This window comes from Octopus bimaculoides, chromosome 19, assembly GCF_001194135.2.
Source record: "Octopus bimaculoides isolate UCB-OBI-ISO-001 chromosome 19, ASM119413v2, whole genome shotgun sequence".
Lineage (NCBI taxonomy): Eukaryota > Metazoa > Mollusca > Cephalopoda > Octopoda > Octopodidae > Octopus > Octopus bimaculoides.
The window spans coordinates 50,209,233-50,221,317 of NC_068999.1; the positions used below are offsets into that span (position 1 = coordinate 50,209,233).

General features: G+C 37.6%; 1 protein-coding gene and 1 long non-coding RNA gene across 6 annotated transcripts in view; one reads left to right on the forward strand and one right to left on the reverse strand.

Annotated features, from left to right (window-relative positions):
- The window catches only part of LOC106883956 (centrosomal protein of 19 kDa), a 12,735-nt gene extending 4,940 nt beyond the window's left edge, over window positions 1-7,795 (forward strand). The window contains exons 2-3 of one of the 2 annotated variants that reach the window (XM_014935236.2): window positions 2,530-3,299; window positions 7,384-7,795. In XM_014935236.2, the coding sequence (XP_014790722.1) occupies window positions 2,563-3,270 (708 nt within the window). In that variant the 5' untranslated portion in view covers window positions 2,530-2,562 and the 3' untranslated portion in view covers window positions 3,271-3,299; window positions 7,384-7,795. The remainder of the gene's footprint in view (window positions 1-2,529; window positions 3,300-7,383) is intronic. The other variant, XM_052974856.1, reaches the window with a different exon arrangement.
- Window positions 6,433-12,085, reverse strand: part of LOC106869557 (uncharacterized) — an 8,985-nt gene continuing 3,332 nt past the window's right edge. For all 4 annotated transcript variants that reach the window (XR_001409444.2, XR_001409485.2, XR_001409519.2 and 1 more), the window contains 3 exons: window positions 11,645-11,744; window positions 9,182-9,262; window positions 6,433-9,056 (listed from right to left, as the gene is read on the reverse strand). This is a non-coding gene — a long non-coding RNA (uncharacterized LOC106869557). The remainder of the gene's footprint in view (window positions 9,057-9,181; window positions 9,263-11,644; window positions 11,745-12,085) is intronic.

Consider the following 12,085-nt stretch of genomic DNA (forward strand, 5'->3'; position numbering starts at 1 on the left):
TCTACCAAATCAGATTGGAGCCTGGTGTAGCCATCTGGTTTCACCAGTCCTCAGTCAAATCGTCCAAACCATGCTAGCATGGAAAGCGGACTTTAAACGACGACGACGATAATGATGACGGATAGATGAAAGAAACTGATGTGACCTAAGGGATAGTTTAATGACAGAGGTTCAGGATGTGTGGGAGAAAAGGAATGAGTAATGCTGGCGGAGAGAATAACAGAAAGTGATGAAAGGCAGTACAGGGGTGGAGATGAAGGTAGAATGAACTGGATACGTGATCCTATGTAGTCACTCGCGCATAATCTATGAGATGATCCAGAAGGATTGAGTGATGGGGATGGTGGAATGGCAAATGGTAAGTAAGTGGGTCCTATACTTGTGAGCAACACAAGGAGTAATAGAGAGTGTCAGAATTGTTGCTGTGGCATTTTTTTATTTTGTTACAGTGACTGGAAGCATAATACAGTGAGAATTGAGAAGTGACTTAGAGACCAGCAATAGGGCATGAGTAAACGAATGCAATGGATGACAAGCAGTAGACGAGAAATAAAAAAAACATGAGCGAGAGAGAGAACAATGTGTGGCAAAGAGAAAAGAGATGCACTGCAGTGCAGTTCATAAGAGGAGGGAGTGATGAAGAGATGAGTAATGGGAAGCAGGAGAGATAGAGTGTAATATGAAGGGTAAGCATTAGGAATACTAGTTGGGTATGAGGCTGTAAAGGGGTCAATGATGTAGACTAGGCCATAGGCAGACATGCATGGATACTTATATACAAACATGCATATATGTGTATATATATATGTATGTCAATTTAATACACAACCAAAAGAACTACTATGTGAAGAAGGTTGATTCGAAAAAATGGAATGAAAAAGACGAAACGAAACCAAGAAAATTAAGATCTCTGTTTTCCCTGATTGTGGAAGCCACAATTAATACAGCAAGTATAGAAAAAAAAATAGCAGGAAATATGCCAAAGTTTGTGAGGCAGCAGCAACTCAAACCTTCTCATTTTTTCCATGTTTTTTCTTATTTTCTTACTGTCCAGCATCCTTTATTTTTAAAATATATCTAACGCATAAACAGAGCCTGAAAGATTGCCGTATTTTATAAACATGCCTCGTTAAATTATCGTAAAAGCATGAAAGTATTAGTAGCTCTTTTGGTTGTGCATTAAATTGATATTTCTCACTGGATGGAGTACTTCTTTTGTTGATTTTACCTATATTGGATCTATAAGTTCTCCCCCACCTCTCTCTCTCTATATATATATATATATATATAGCTATATGTTTATATACATACATTGCATGATTTTATCATCAATTGTGCCACACCCAGGCAGGCAAGTGAGTCTTCATACAGGTTACTGCCAGTCAGCACAGTCCTTTGTCATCTCCTCCATGAGGTATAACAAATTTAGGTCTCTCTTCACCATGTCATCTGATTCCTCTTCCATTTAGTTTTTCTCTCAGTTCATTTGTGCTCTGTCATTTGTACACATTTAGTACTAGATGTCCAGCAGAGCATGCTTGCTTTATTTGTGGTCTAACCTTTCGCAGCACCTCTGCATTCAAGGCCTACATTTCACTACCTTAGCATTGCACTTCACATGAAGCAACATACAATCAGCTCTTCATTCTGACGGAGAGAAACCCCCAAAATATTTCCAACCTGTTCTTACTCTGGCTACTATGTTCTGAGCATATGTCCCCTTATTACTGCAGTTACAAGGGAACTGCCAGGACATTAGATGGAGGCTATTTTTTATGTATTTCTAGTATGTATTACTCCTGTCACTTCTGCATTTATTGTATACTCTCCACTACTGTCATCTTGATAGGCATACACCCAGCGGAGAGCTTACCATGAGTTATCTTTGATCCTTTGAATCCTTATTCCTGCTCTATGTGTATTTGTGTGTATATACTATTGGATTCCGTACAGTTTCCATTTATTAAATTCCCCTCAAATCATTGGTCAATTCTAGCTACTGTAGAAGTATCTAAGGTGATGTACAGAGGAATCCCCCACAGCCAGACATGTTTTTGCAGAATGTTGGAAATGACTGATACTGCTTGTATGATAGTAACACTCATTTACAACTGCCATGCGATATCATCTGTCAAATCCACTCAGTGCTTTGGTCAGACCAAGGCTTTATGCAGGAGTGTGATACACAAAATGTCACACAGTGGGACTGAACCCAAAGCCACATAACTGGGGAGCTGACTGCTTAATTACACACACACACTGTTCTTTGACTAGTCTCAGTCATTTGACTGGTTGTACTAGGGTACCTCCTTCTTGAACAAAGTCAATTACATTGACCCTTGTTACTTGATATTACTGAGTTCAATGAGGATGAAAGGTGAAAGGCAAAATGAATCTGGGTAGCATCTTGATCTGAGGACCCAAAGAGATAAGCAAATATTCCAAGGTATTTCATCTGATACTCTATCAATTCAGTATCCACCTGACATATATTATATACTATTAATTTCTGGTTTTCTTCTTTTACAGAGTAAAAACAAACAACAAAATTTGGTTTTCAAAATGGAAGATCATGATGTGGTGTGCCACAAGTGTGGGATACGGATACATCCACCGGCACTTATTATAACTTATTCTTATTCTTCAAGTGAGAAAATCAGACGAAGAACTATGCCTCTGCGCTTTTTCAATGCTAATTCCAAAATAGAGACCATCTCCGAAGAACTATTGAACAACCCACGCCATCAAAAGTTTGTCAAGAAACTTCCCCGCACACAGCTTGAAAACTTACTCAACATGCTAAAAGAATGCTTGAACGGTTCCACAATCAAAGAGTGTCTTCAAAGAAAGCAATTGGAAAAGAGTTTATTAATTAATCCCAACGAAGACTTAAACAAGCTTGGGGATGAAGAGCTGAATGCAAGGAAAGCCATCATGAACAAACTGTTTGAGAAGAACGCAACGAAGCCAACCGACGAAGATTTCATTTACGATATTCAGATCGAATATAGCAACTCAGATGCCGAGCCTTGTAGCTGGGACTGTATATATGATGCCGATGCTGTATCTGTTATTGTAGGAACTAATAAAGATATTGGAAGTGATGATGAATTTGGTGGTAGTGGGGGGAGTGATGGTGACATTAAAAGGCATGACAGTGATGATGTTGTCAACTATGACACTGGTGATGATGATTATGATCTCGACGATGAAGATGATATCGATGATAAGGATGAGGATTCTGCTGCCAATGCTGATGATGAAACTTAAGCTGTATGTTATTGCAAGCAAGTCAATAGGCATGGGTTTTTTTTTTCATTTTATCTCGTCTTTTATGTATACTATTGTAGATGAAAAAAAACACATCAATTATTTACAAGGAAAAGAAAAAAATACAACTTATTTATTTCAAAGTATGTCTTGATGTTGTTATATATTGAATTTTTTCTTTTTTTTTCCATTTTTTTTTTACTTTTTAAAAAAATGTTTTATTTTAAACTCTTGTGTGGATGATGCCAGTGCTGCCTGACTGGCACGTGTGCCGGTGGCACTTAAAAAATCAACCACTTGAGCATGGTCAATACCAGTGCCACCTGACTGGCACCCATGCCAGTGGCATGTAAAAAGCTCTATTCAAGCATGGCTGATGTCAGTGCCACCTGACTGGCTCCCGTGCCAGTGGCATGTAAAAAGCTCTATTCAAGCATGGCTGATGTCAGTGCCACCTGACTGGCTCCCGAGTCAGTGGCACATAAAAGGTATCCAGCTGTAGAAACCTTGCCAAATCAGATTGGAGTCTGGTGCCAATCCTCAGTCAAACCATCCAACCCATGCCAGCATGGAAAGCAGATGCTAAACAATGATGATGATGATGATTGTCACTGTATTTCTCTTGAAGTAAACTGCCATTGTTTCAATTAATCTTGAAAATAATGAAGACTTTAGTAAAACAACATCGACATTATTAACCCTTTAGTGTTTAAACCGGCTATATCCGGCCCAAATATTCTACTCATTTTATGCTCAAACTGGCCAGAACCAGTATCTCACATCTACTCTGCAATGTCATTCTAAAAATAAACAATTACATCTCTCAAATCTTGAAGTTACAAGATAATACCAGATTAATTTTTTAAAGTGTACATGAATAAGGATTACTTTTGACATTAATTTGAACACTAAAGGGTTAAGCTGGTGTTTGCAACATTAATCTGAAATTTTAATGGACAGTTTCAATTTATATTACATTAGCATTTAAACCAGCCATTTCTGTCCAAAATACTCTGTTTTATGTTCAAACTGGCCAGATCTGATCTTTCACCCCAGCCCTACAATATCATTCTAAACTTAACAGTTACTTCTTCAAAATGTCAATGCTGTTAGCAGGTGACTGCCATCAAACCCTACCAGTGATCTGTAAAGGAATAAAAACCATCTTTGCCTTAACCTTTTAGCATTTAAACTGGCTATATCCAGCCAAAATATTCTTCCTGCTTTGTATTCAAACTAGCCAGATCCAACCTCTCACACCTACCCTACAATGTTGGTCTAAAAGACATATAGTCACCAAGGTTACAAGATAATGCAGGATAAATTCAAATCAATGTGAATAAGCATTACTTTTGACAATAATCTGAATGCTAAAGGGTTAGATCATCATCAGACTGGACCAGAATTAACCCTTTAGCACTCAGATTAATCTATCAACTGGAATGCTCATTTGACCACATTGCTTCAAATGATTTTGACGATGTGATTGTGGGCAGCTGGATTTGGGAGGAGAAGGGAGAGTCTTAAAGATGACCTAATTAGGGACACCCTAATTGTGAGAGCAGGAAGATCTATAGACATGTAATATAGAGGACAAATGGAAGTTTCTACAGGACAACTTGCTGAGTGCCACAGGCCAAATCTGTGGGTGGTGCAAAGTCCCAACCAAACCAGGAATGATGTGGTGGTGGAACGGTGCTGTAGACAAGGCCACTAGAGTGAAAGACAAACCTGGATGAATGGTGGTAATAGACAAGCAATGTCTAGAATCAAAGGGTTTTCGGCATAATTTAGCAATGACCAAAATCGTAGTAAGAAAACAGACAAATCACAGATCTCTTCAGGGAGATGGCCCTGTGTAGAAAAGGTGTCAGTAGAAACTCCATTCAATGTATCCTGTGCAAGCTATAGGCACATAAGAGATATGGCAGTATCACTGGAAGATTAATAGAGAAAATAGACTTTACAAGTGGCAGATACATTAAACACTAGGAATGCACAGAAAATAGACTCCCTATGTCCAGGGAGAAGTCCTTAGAAGTAGTAGACAGTTTTCATTACATAAGAGACTGAGTTAGCAATGGTAGAGGTTGTTCCAAAAGTATAGCTGTTAGAATAAGAATGGGCTGGGCAAAGTTCAGAGAGTTACTAACTGTTAGTAAGAAAGGGACTCTCCCTGAGTGAAAGGCAGATTGCATGGTGTCTGTGTATGAATAGTTATGCTACATGGTAGTGAGACATGAGCTGTGACAATAAGATGTGAAGGCATGAAAGAAATGAAGCCAGCATGCTCCACTGGATGTATATACTATAGAATGTGATTTGAAAGAAAAACTGGGTATATGAGGCATTAGATGTGGTATGTAAGGGAGAAAACTGCACTGGTATGGTCACGTGATGAATATGGATGAGGACGGGGAGCATCAAGAAGTGCTGATCTCTAATTGTGGAGGGAATGTGATGAAGGGGTACACCCAGGAAAACGTGGGACAAATAATCTTGAAATGTTGGGCCTCACAGAAGGGATGACAGGGGACCAAGACTTCCGACGGTTTGCTGTGCTTGAGAAGACATTAAGCAAACTAAAATTGTGGTTGTACTCACATGCATGTATGTCCCCAGTATTACATGTCAGCTGATCAATGTTAGTGCCATGTAAAAAAACATGTACCAGTGCTGAGTAAAAAACACCCAGTACACTGGTTGGTATTAGGAGGGCATCAAACTGTAGAAACCCTGGAAAATCATACCAATGGCATCCAGGCAGCTCCTATGAAACTGTTAAACCCATGTCAGTATAGAAAACAGACATTAAATAATGATGATGATGATGATACCACACACATATGATGGGCTGCCACACAGTTTCCAGCAACCAAATTTAACCACAAGGCTCAGTTCAGGGCCGCAGCAGAAGATATTTACCCAAGATGCCATGCAGTTGGGACTGACCCTGAAACCACGTGGTTGCAAGCTTCATAACCACACAGCCATGCCTGCAACAGGAAAACACACACAAAAAAAAAAGAAAAATCTAAGAGTGACCCCCCCCCCAAAAAAAAAATCCTGTTGTCCGAAGAGGACATCAGTCTTAGCCTCTGACCCACAACTTCAAAGAATGAGAGAAAAAAATAAAAAAATAAAAAAACAAAACAAAAAACATCATAGAAAATACTTTTTTTTTTATTTAAGGCAAATCCAAAGCAAAGTTTATCAAGATTTAATGTTCCTCGAATGTAGATTTTTTTAGTATTGTGTTGTTCTCTTTGTTCAGCATGAAAGTTGTAAGTGAGGCTTGAGAAGACTGTCATATATTACATGTAATATATATACATATATATAAATTTAAAGGGTAAAGGTTTATCAATTTATTAATTTATTAATAAATCAACAATTAATAATTTTTACCAAGCCCTTCGGTATGTAAACACCATTATCAGTGGAAAACTTATTTAAAAGTTCTTATACATTTATAAACATAATTAAGGGATCAGCAAACATTTGCTTCACCACATACCGAAGTTCAGAAATAGCAGCTAAAAAAGCTGAGACTCCAACATATAGCATTACTTGTAACTCACAAAGGCAAAAACAAGAAGTGGTGAAGCAAATGCTTGCTGATCCCTTAATTATGTGTATACATACATATATATATCTGTACTATGATGGTTGTCTAATCATTAGTCGGGTATGACTCCCTTCAACAACAAAACTGACAGAATAATAAAATAGTGGAATGGTTGTATGGAGATCACTGTGGAACATAGCCTCAGTTACTTTTAAAATATTATTATATACACTGGAATGTTTAACTGCTTTTCCATTTTTACAATATATACCAGTCCCCAGTCAAATCGTCCAGCCCATGCTAGCATGGAAAGCGGACGTCAAATGATGATGATGAATTCCAGGCAGTGCTTTGAATACATAATATCAACAAAAAAGTAGTTTGGGAATGAGAAGCCAGGGTTGAGTTTAAGAGTGAAATTCAGGATTTCTCGGTTTTCTGAGAAGCAATTTTGATAAAACTTTTCCCAGTTGGTTTGCACACTATGGCAACACCATTGTTATGTTTTCATTATTCTATGTAATATCCTTTCTCTATTATTTCAGATTCTTCAGTTTTGGGGTGAACCACACTATTAGCATCTCTCCCCCTCAAAGAACAATGGGATGTAGAAGAGGCCTTCACGATGAAGAAAAGTCTGTAATCATCAAGGAAAGTGCTGAAGGTGCTTCTCATCATGAAAGGTGAAAGGTTGATGATGTATTTGCCAGCATCCATGGATCTCAACCCTATCGAAAATCTTTGGTCCATCATTAAACAAGATGTTTATACTGATGGATGCCAATTTACATAGAAAGATGTCTTATGGGCGACCATGGAAGCTGCAGCAGAGGCAGTCCAACCTGCTACTATTAAGAAATTGACAGATTCTATGACTAAAGGGATTTTGAAGTTATCTGTTGAAATGGCACGCATGTGGCCAAATAATTCATTATGTCAATAAATGTTATAATATTATTATGGTTTTCTGTTAAATATATACTCAATGTATGCTTAATATGTACCATTCAAGGGTGGCTCATAGATAAAATTAGTGGGGGTGCTGCTTCAGAAAATGTTTAGCTGTTGTTTAATATTGTGTAAAAAGAAACAAACATATAAAAAGAATATGTATACATAAACAGGGTTGGTTTGCGTTTTAGCCACTGCCAGGCAGCGTGTTTAATTTGTTCACTGAAAACCACCATGAATTCCACCGTTTTCCAAAAGTCCCCCCCCCTCTAAATCACAAAATAAGGAAGGAAAATCTGCCCTATTTTTCAAATCCTGGCAGTAACACTAAAGCTGGAAGCAGGATAATCATCTAATTATCACATTCAAGAATATAAACATGTTTTTAAGTACAAAACATGCTGAGTCATCATCAGCACTGCGTGAACGACAGTGCTTTCTCTCTCTAGCATGAAGCTTCCTATCTCAGACATGTGAGCATGCACACAACAGCCAAACACTGTGTCGCTGGAACTGTAAAGTGCATAGTTCTATACAAGGATTTTTATATTTTTTTCATAAACTAAGGGATGGCTACTGACATTAAGCTTAAGGATTATATAATGTACAAGTATAAAGAAAGAATTCAAGAAAAAAAGACTCATTATATTGAACGTTATCGATAATATCGAGTGGAAATTAGTGGGTGCTGCAGTGCCTATACATGAGCTGCCACTGGTACCATTACCCTTCATTATCTGAAGGAAAAAAAAAAAGTCTAGATGGGCTATTTTCATTCGAAAGCTACTAGCATGGTTTACCCCAAAACTGAAGAATCTGAAATAAAAAAAGAAGGTTACATAGAATAATGAAAACATAATGATTTTGCCATAGTGTGCAGACTAGCTGGGAAAAAGTTTCATCAAAATCGATTCACAGAAAACAAAGAAATCCTAAATTTCACTCCTAAGCTATTAGTTTAGTTCTGAGTGGATATACGAGTTTCTTTGTTTCCCTCTACCAAATCCACTCAGAAAGCCCTGGTCCGCCTGAGACCATGTATGCATGCGTGTGTCTTTGTCTCCTTGATATGCCTCCATATTGCTCAACAACTGGCATTCATTTATTTATGTCCCCATAGCTTTGTCGTTCAACGAAAGATACGAAAAGCATAATTACGAGATTTCAGAATAATATTGATGCTCAGTTGTTCAACTAAATCCTTCAAGGCAGGTAATATATTTTGTTCTTCATCTTCAGCAGTTTTAGAGTGAATATGTTTAAAGACCTAAAATGAAGAAAAAAATAATATATATATTTTATTACTTCTACATTTCACAAAAAAGAAAAACAGTCTTTGCTTTTGGTACTTTTTGTTTTTTTGAAGTAGGAAAGAAGAAATAAAGTACTTACAAGCCAAAGACCATTGAAATACTGTGAGCTGGGTTATTTCTTTTCATACTTAATAGTTATGGTATGTTTTTTTTCATTTAGCTGTCATAAAAGAAAAGTAATTTTATTATGACTGCATTTGTAAGAAGAGGGATTAGTCAGAAAGAAAAAATGAGATGTTTAATAAGTAAATATCAATTAGACAAACTGGTTCATTCATAAATACACTCACACAAAGAAGCTTCTACATCAGGTCTGGCCAACCTGAGGCCCAAGGCTGCATGCAAACTTGTATCTTGCAGATCACTTGATGCTTTCTTGAAATTGGCTTATTTAAACAAACATTTCAAAAATTTTATCAAAAATTAAAAATTGTAATGAAAAATAAAAAAGAAAGATACCACTGTTTTTGCAACGATAATATTTTATGTTGAATCAACGATCATTCATTCATTCATTATAATAATAGCAAGAGAAAGCAAAATGTTTTCAATTCTGTCAGTTTACAAGTGGCCCTCAAAAGATTGTAACTGAAGTGGCCTGCAATGTAATTTAAGTTCACCTGGCCTGCTCTACATATCAACTCAACTTACTAGAAATAGCAGCCAAATCTCCTTCAAATATACCTCTTAATATCTTACTGCAGTTCTATATAAATTTTGTCTAAATAAAAGGTGAGTTGGTCATTGTTGGATTGTTTCTCATGATAGATTTGCTTGATCAAACCCGACTTGAGACAAACAACAACAACAATAATAAACATATATGCACTTACACTTTCATAGTCTTTCACAGTTCACTGGACCAGTGCTTATCTCCAGTTTCCATGGTGATAAGTAGATGAAAGCTAAATAAATGTTACAGTGGATAGGACCCAGTCATATCCAAAAGACTTTCCCAGCAGGTGCAACTGAACTCCTACCCACAAACTCATACTAAACAAAATTTGCTTTCAGATGGTTTAAACAGAAGGGTGGATCATAGCCCCACAACATTCTCGGTAAGGCTTCTGAAACTAATTGTAGAAAGAGTGAATGAAACCAAAATTTACAGAACATTGCAATAGGAAGGAATATATCCTAATATCAAGGCATACTCTGACCAGAGTCATGGTCAAGAAGCTTGGAATAGAATACAAATGGGCTAAAGACACCCAAGGGACAGGTTGTAGTATTAAATCAATGGTTAGATTTAAGCTTACATACACACACACAACCTTTAATCTAGTGATAAGAAAATGAGAGACAAATTTAACCCTAGGTAAAAACACTGGTCTATTGCAAGTCATCATCATCTTTTCTATGCCCACCTTTCCATGCAGTGTTTTTGTATTAAGGTTAGATATGCTCTTCCTGTTGCCAATCTTTTCTTTTTTCCACCCTTTAGCATAACATCCACAGCGATACAGTTTGTGAGTCGGTATGTTTGTCTCCTTGACTTGACATTGCATGATAGTTGCAAGTGGGTATCTCTGTCACACAAGTAGTGTTATATATTTCCAACATTATGCAAGAACATGTGTGGCCATGGGGAAATATTACTTTGCTTGGAATCAAGGGTTGGTGACAGGAGGGGTATCAGGCCACAGAAAATCTGCCTCAATAAACTTGTCTGATCCAGACAAGCATGATAGCGTGCACATTAAAACAATGATGATGATGGGGTCTTTACATAGGTGTCTAATCTGCTAGAAATAGCAGCCAAATTTCCATCAAATCAACTCCCACCTGCACCCAAGTGAGAAGATACATAAAATAATGTAGTCCTAGATACAGTATTGGTGACAAACTAGTAGAAACATTTGAACATTGAATAGAAAGGCTTGGTGTTAGGAAGGGCATCCAGCCATAAAAGCCCTGCCAGGACAGACACAAGTCTGGTGCAGGTTCCTGCCTGGCTGACTCCTGTCAAACTGTCCAGCCCAAGCCAGCATGGAAGACAGACATTAAATGATGATAAAGATGATGATATATATATTATACATACATAAATTTACATATATATGTGTGTGCATATATATATATTGCCAGTGCCCCTGGACTGGCTTGTGTGGGTGGCACATAAAAGACACCATTTCGAGCGTGGCCGTTGCCAGTATCGCCTGACTGGCCTTCGTGCAGGTGACACGTAAAAGCACCTACTACACTCTCTGGGTGGTTGGCGTTAGGAAGGTTATCCAGCTGTAGAAACTCTGCCAAATTTAGATTGGAGCCTGGTGTTGCCATCCGGTTTCACCAGTCCTCAGTCAAATCGTCCAACCCATGCTAGCATGGAAAGCGGACGTTAAACAATGATGATATATATAATTTTTCCATTTACCAACTCCACTCACAAGTCTTGGTCTACAGAGCTTGGGATTGAAGTAGAAGATATTTTTTGTCCAAGTTGCCATGCAGTGGGACTGAACCTGCAGCCAAATAGTTGTTGAGCAAGTTTCTACATAGCCATGCATAACTACAACATAAAAATAATAAGAATACTTACTGTTGGTATCGCTTTATAACCCTGCTTAAGCTCTACTTCCAAATCACGTCGGTAATATTTCACTTCTCCAGCAATTTCAAGTGTACCAATGAGATCAGTCCTGTAAAATGAATTATGAATCTGACAAACACTGGAATCATATTCATCATCATTTTAATGCCTGCTTTTTCCATATTAATCAGAGATTTATTGAGGCAGGTTCTTCTACAACTGAATGCTCTCCCTGTCATTAACCCTTCTTTGATTCTGAATATTATTTTCATTTTTTCTGAATGAGATGCTAATCCATCACAGAGTTAATAATCCCTAAGTACCACTGACAAACATTCTCAGCTGAGTGTGCTGGAATAATGTGAAATGAAGTGCCTTGCTCAAGAACACAATGTAATGGCTGGGCTGAGAACTGAACATACAATCCAACAACCATCCTAACTATTAGGC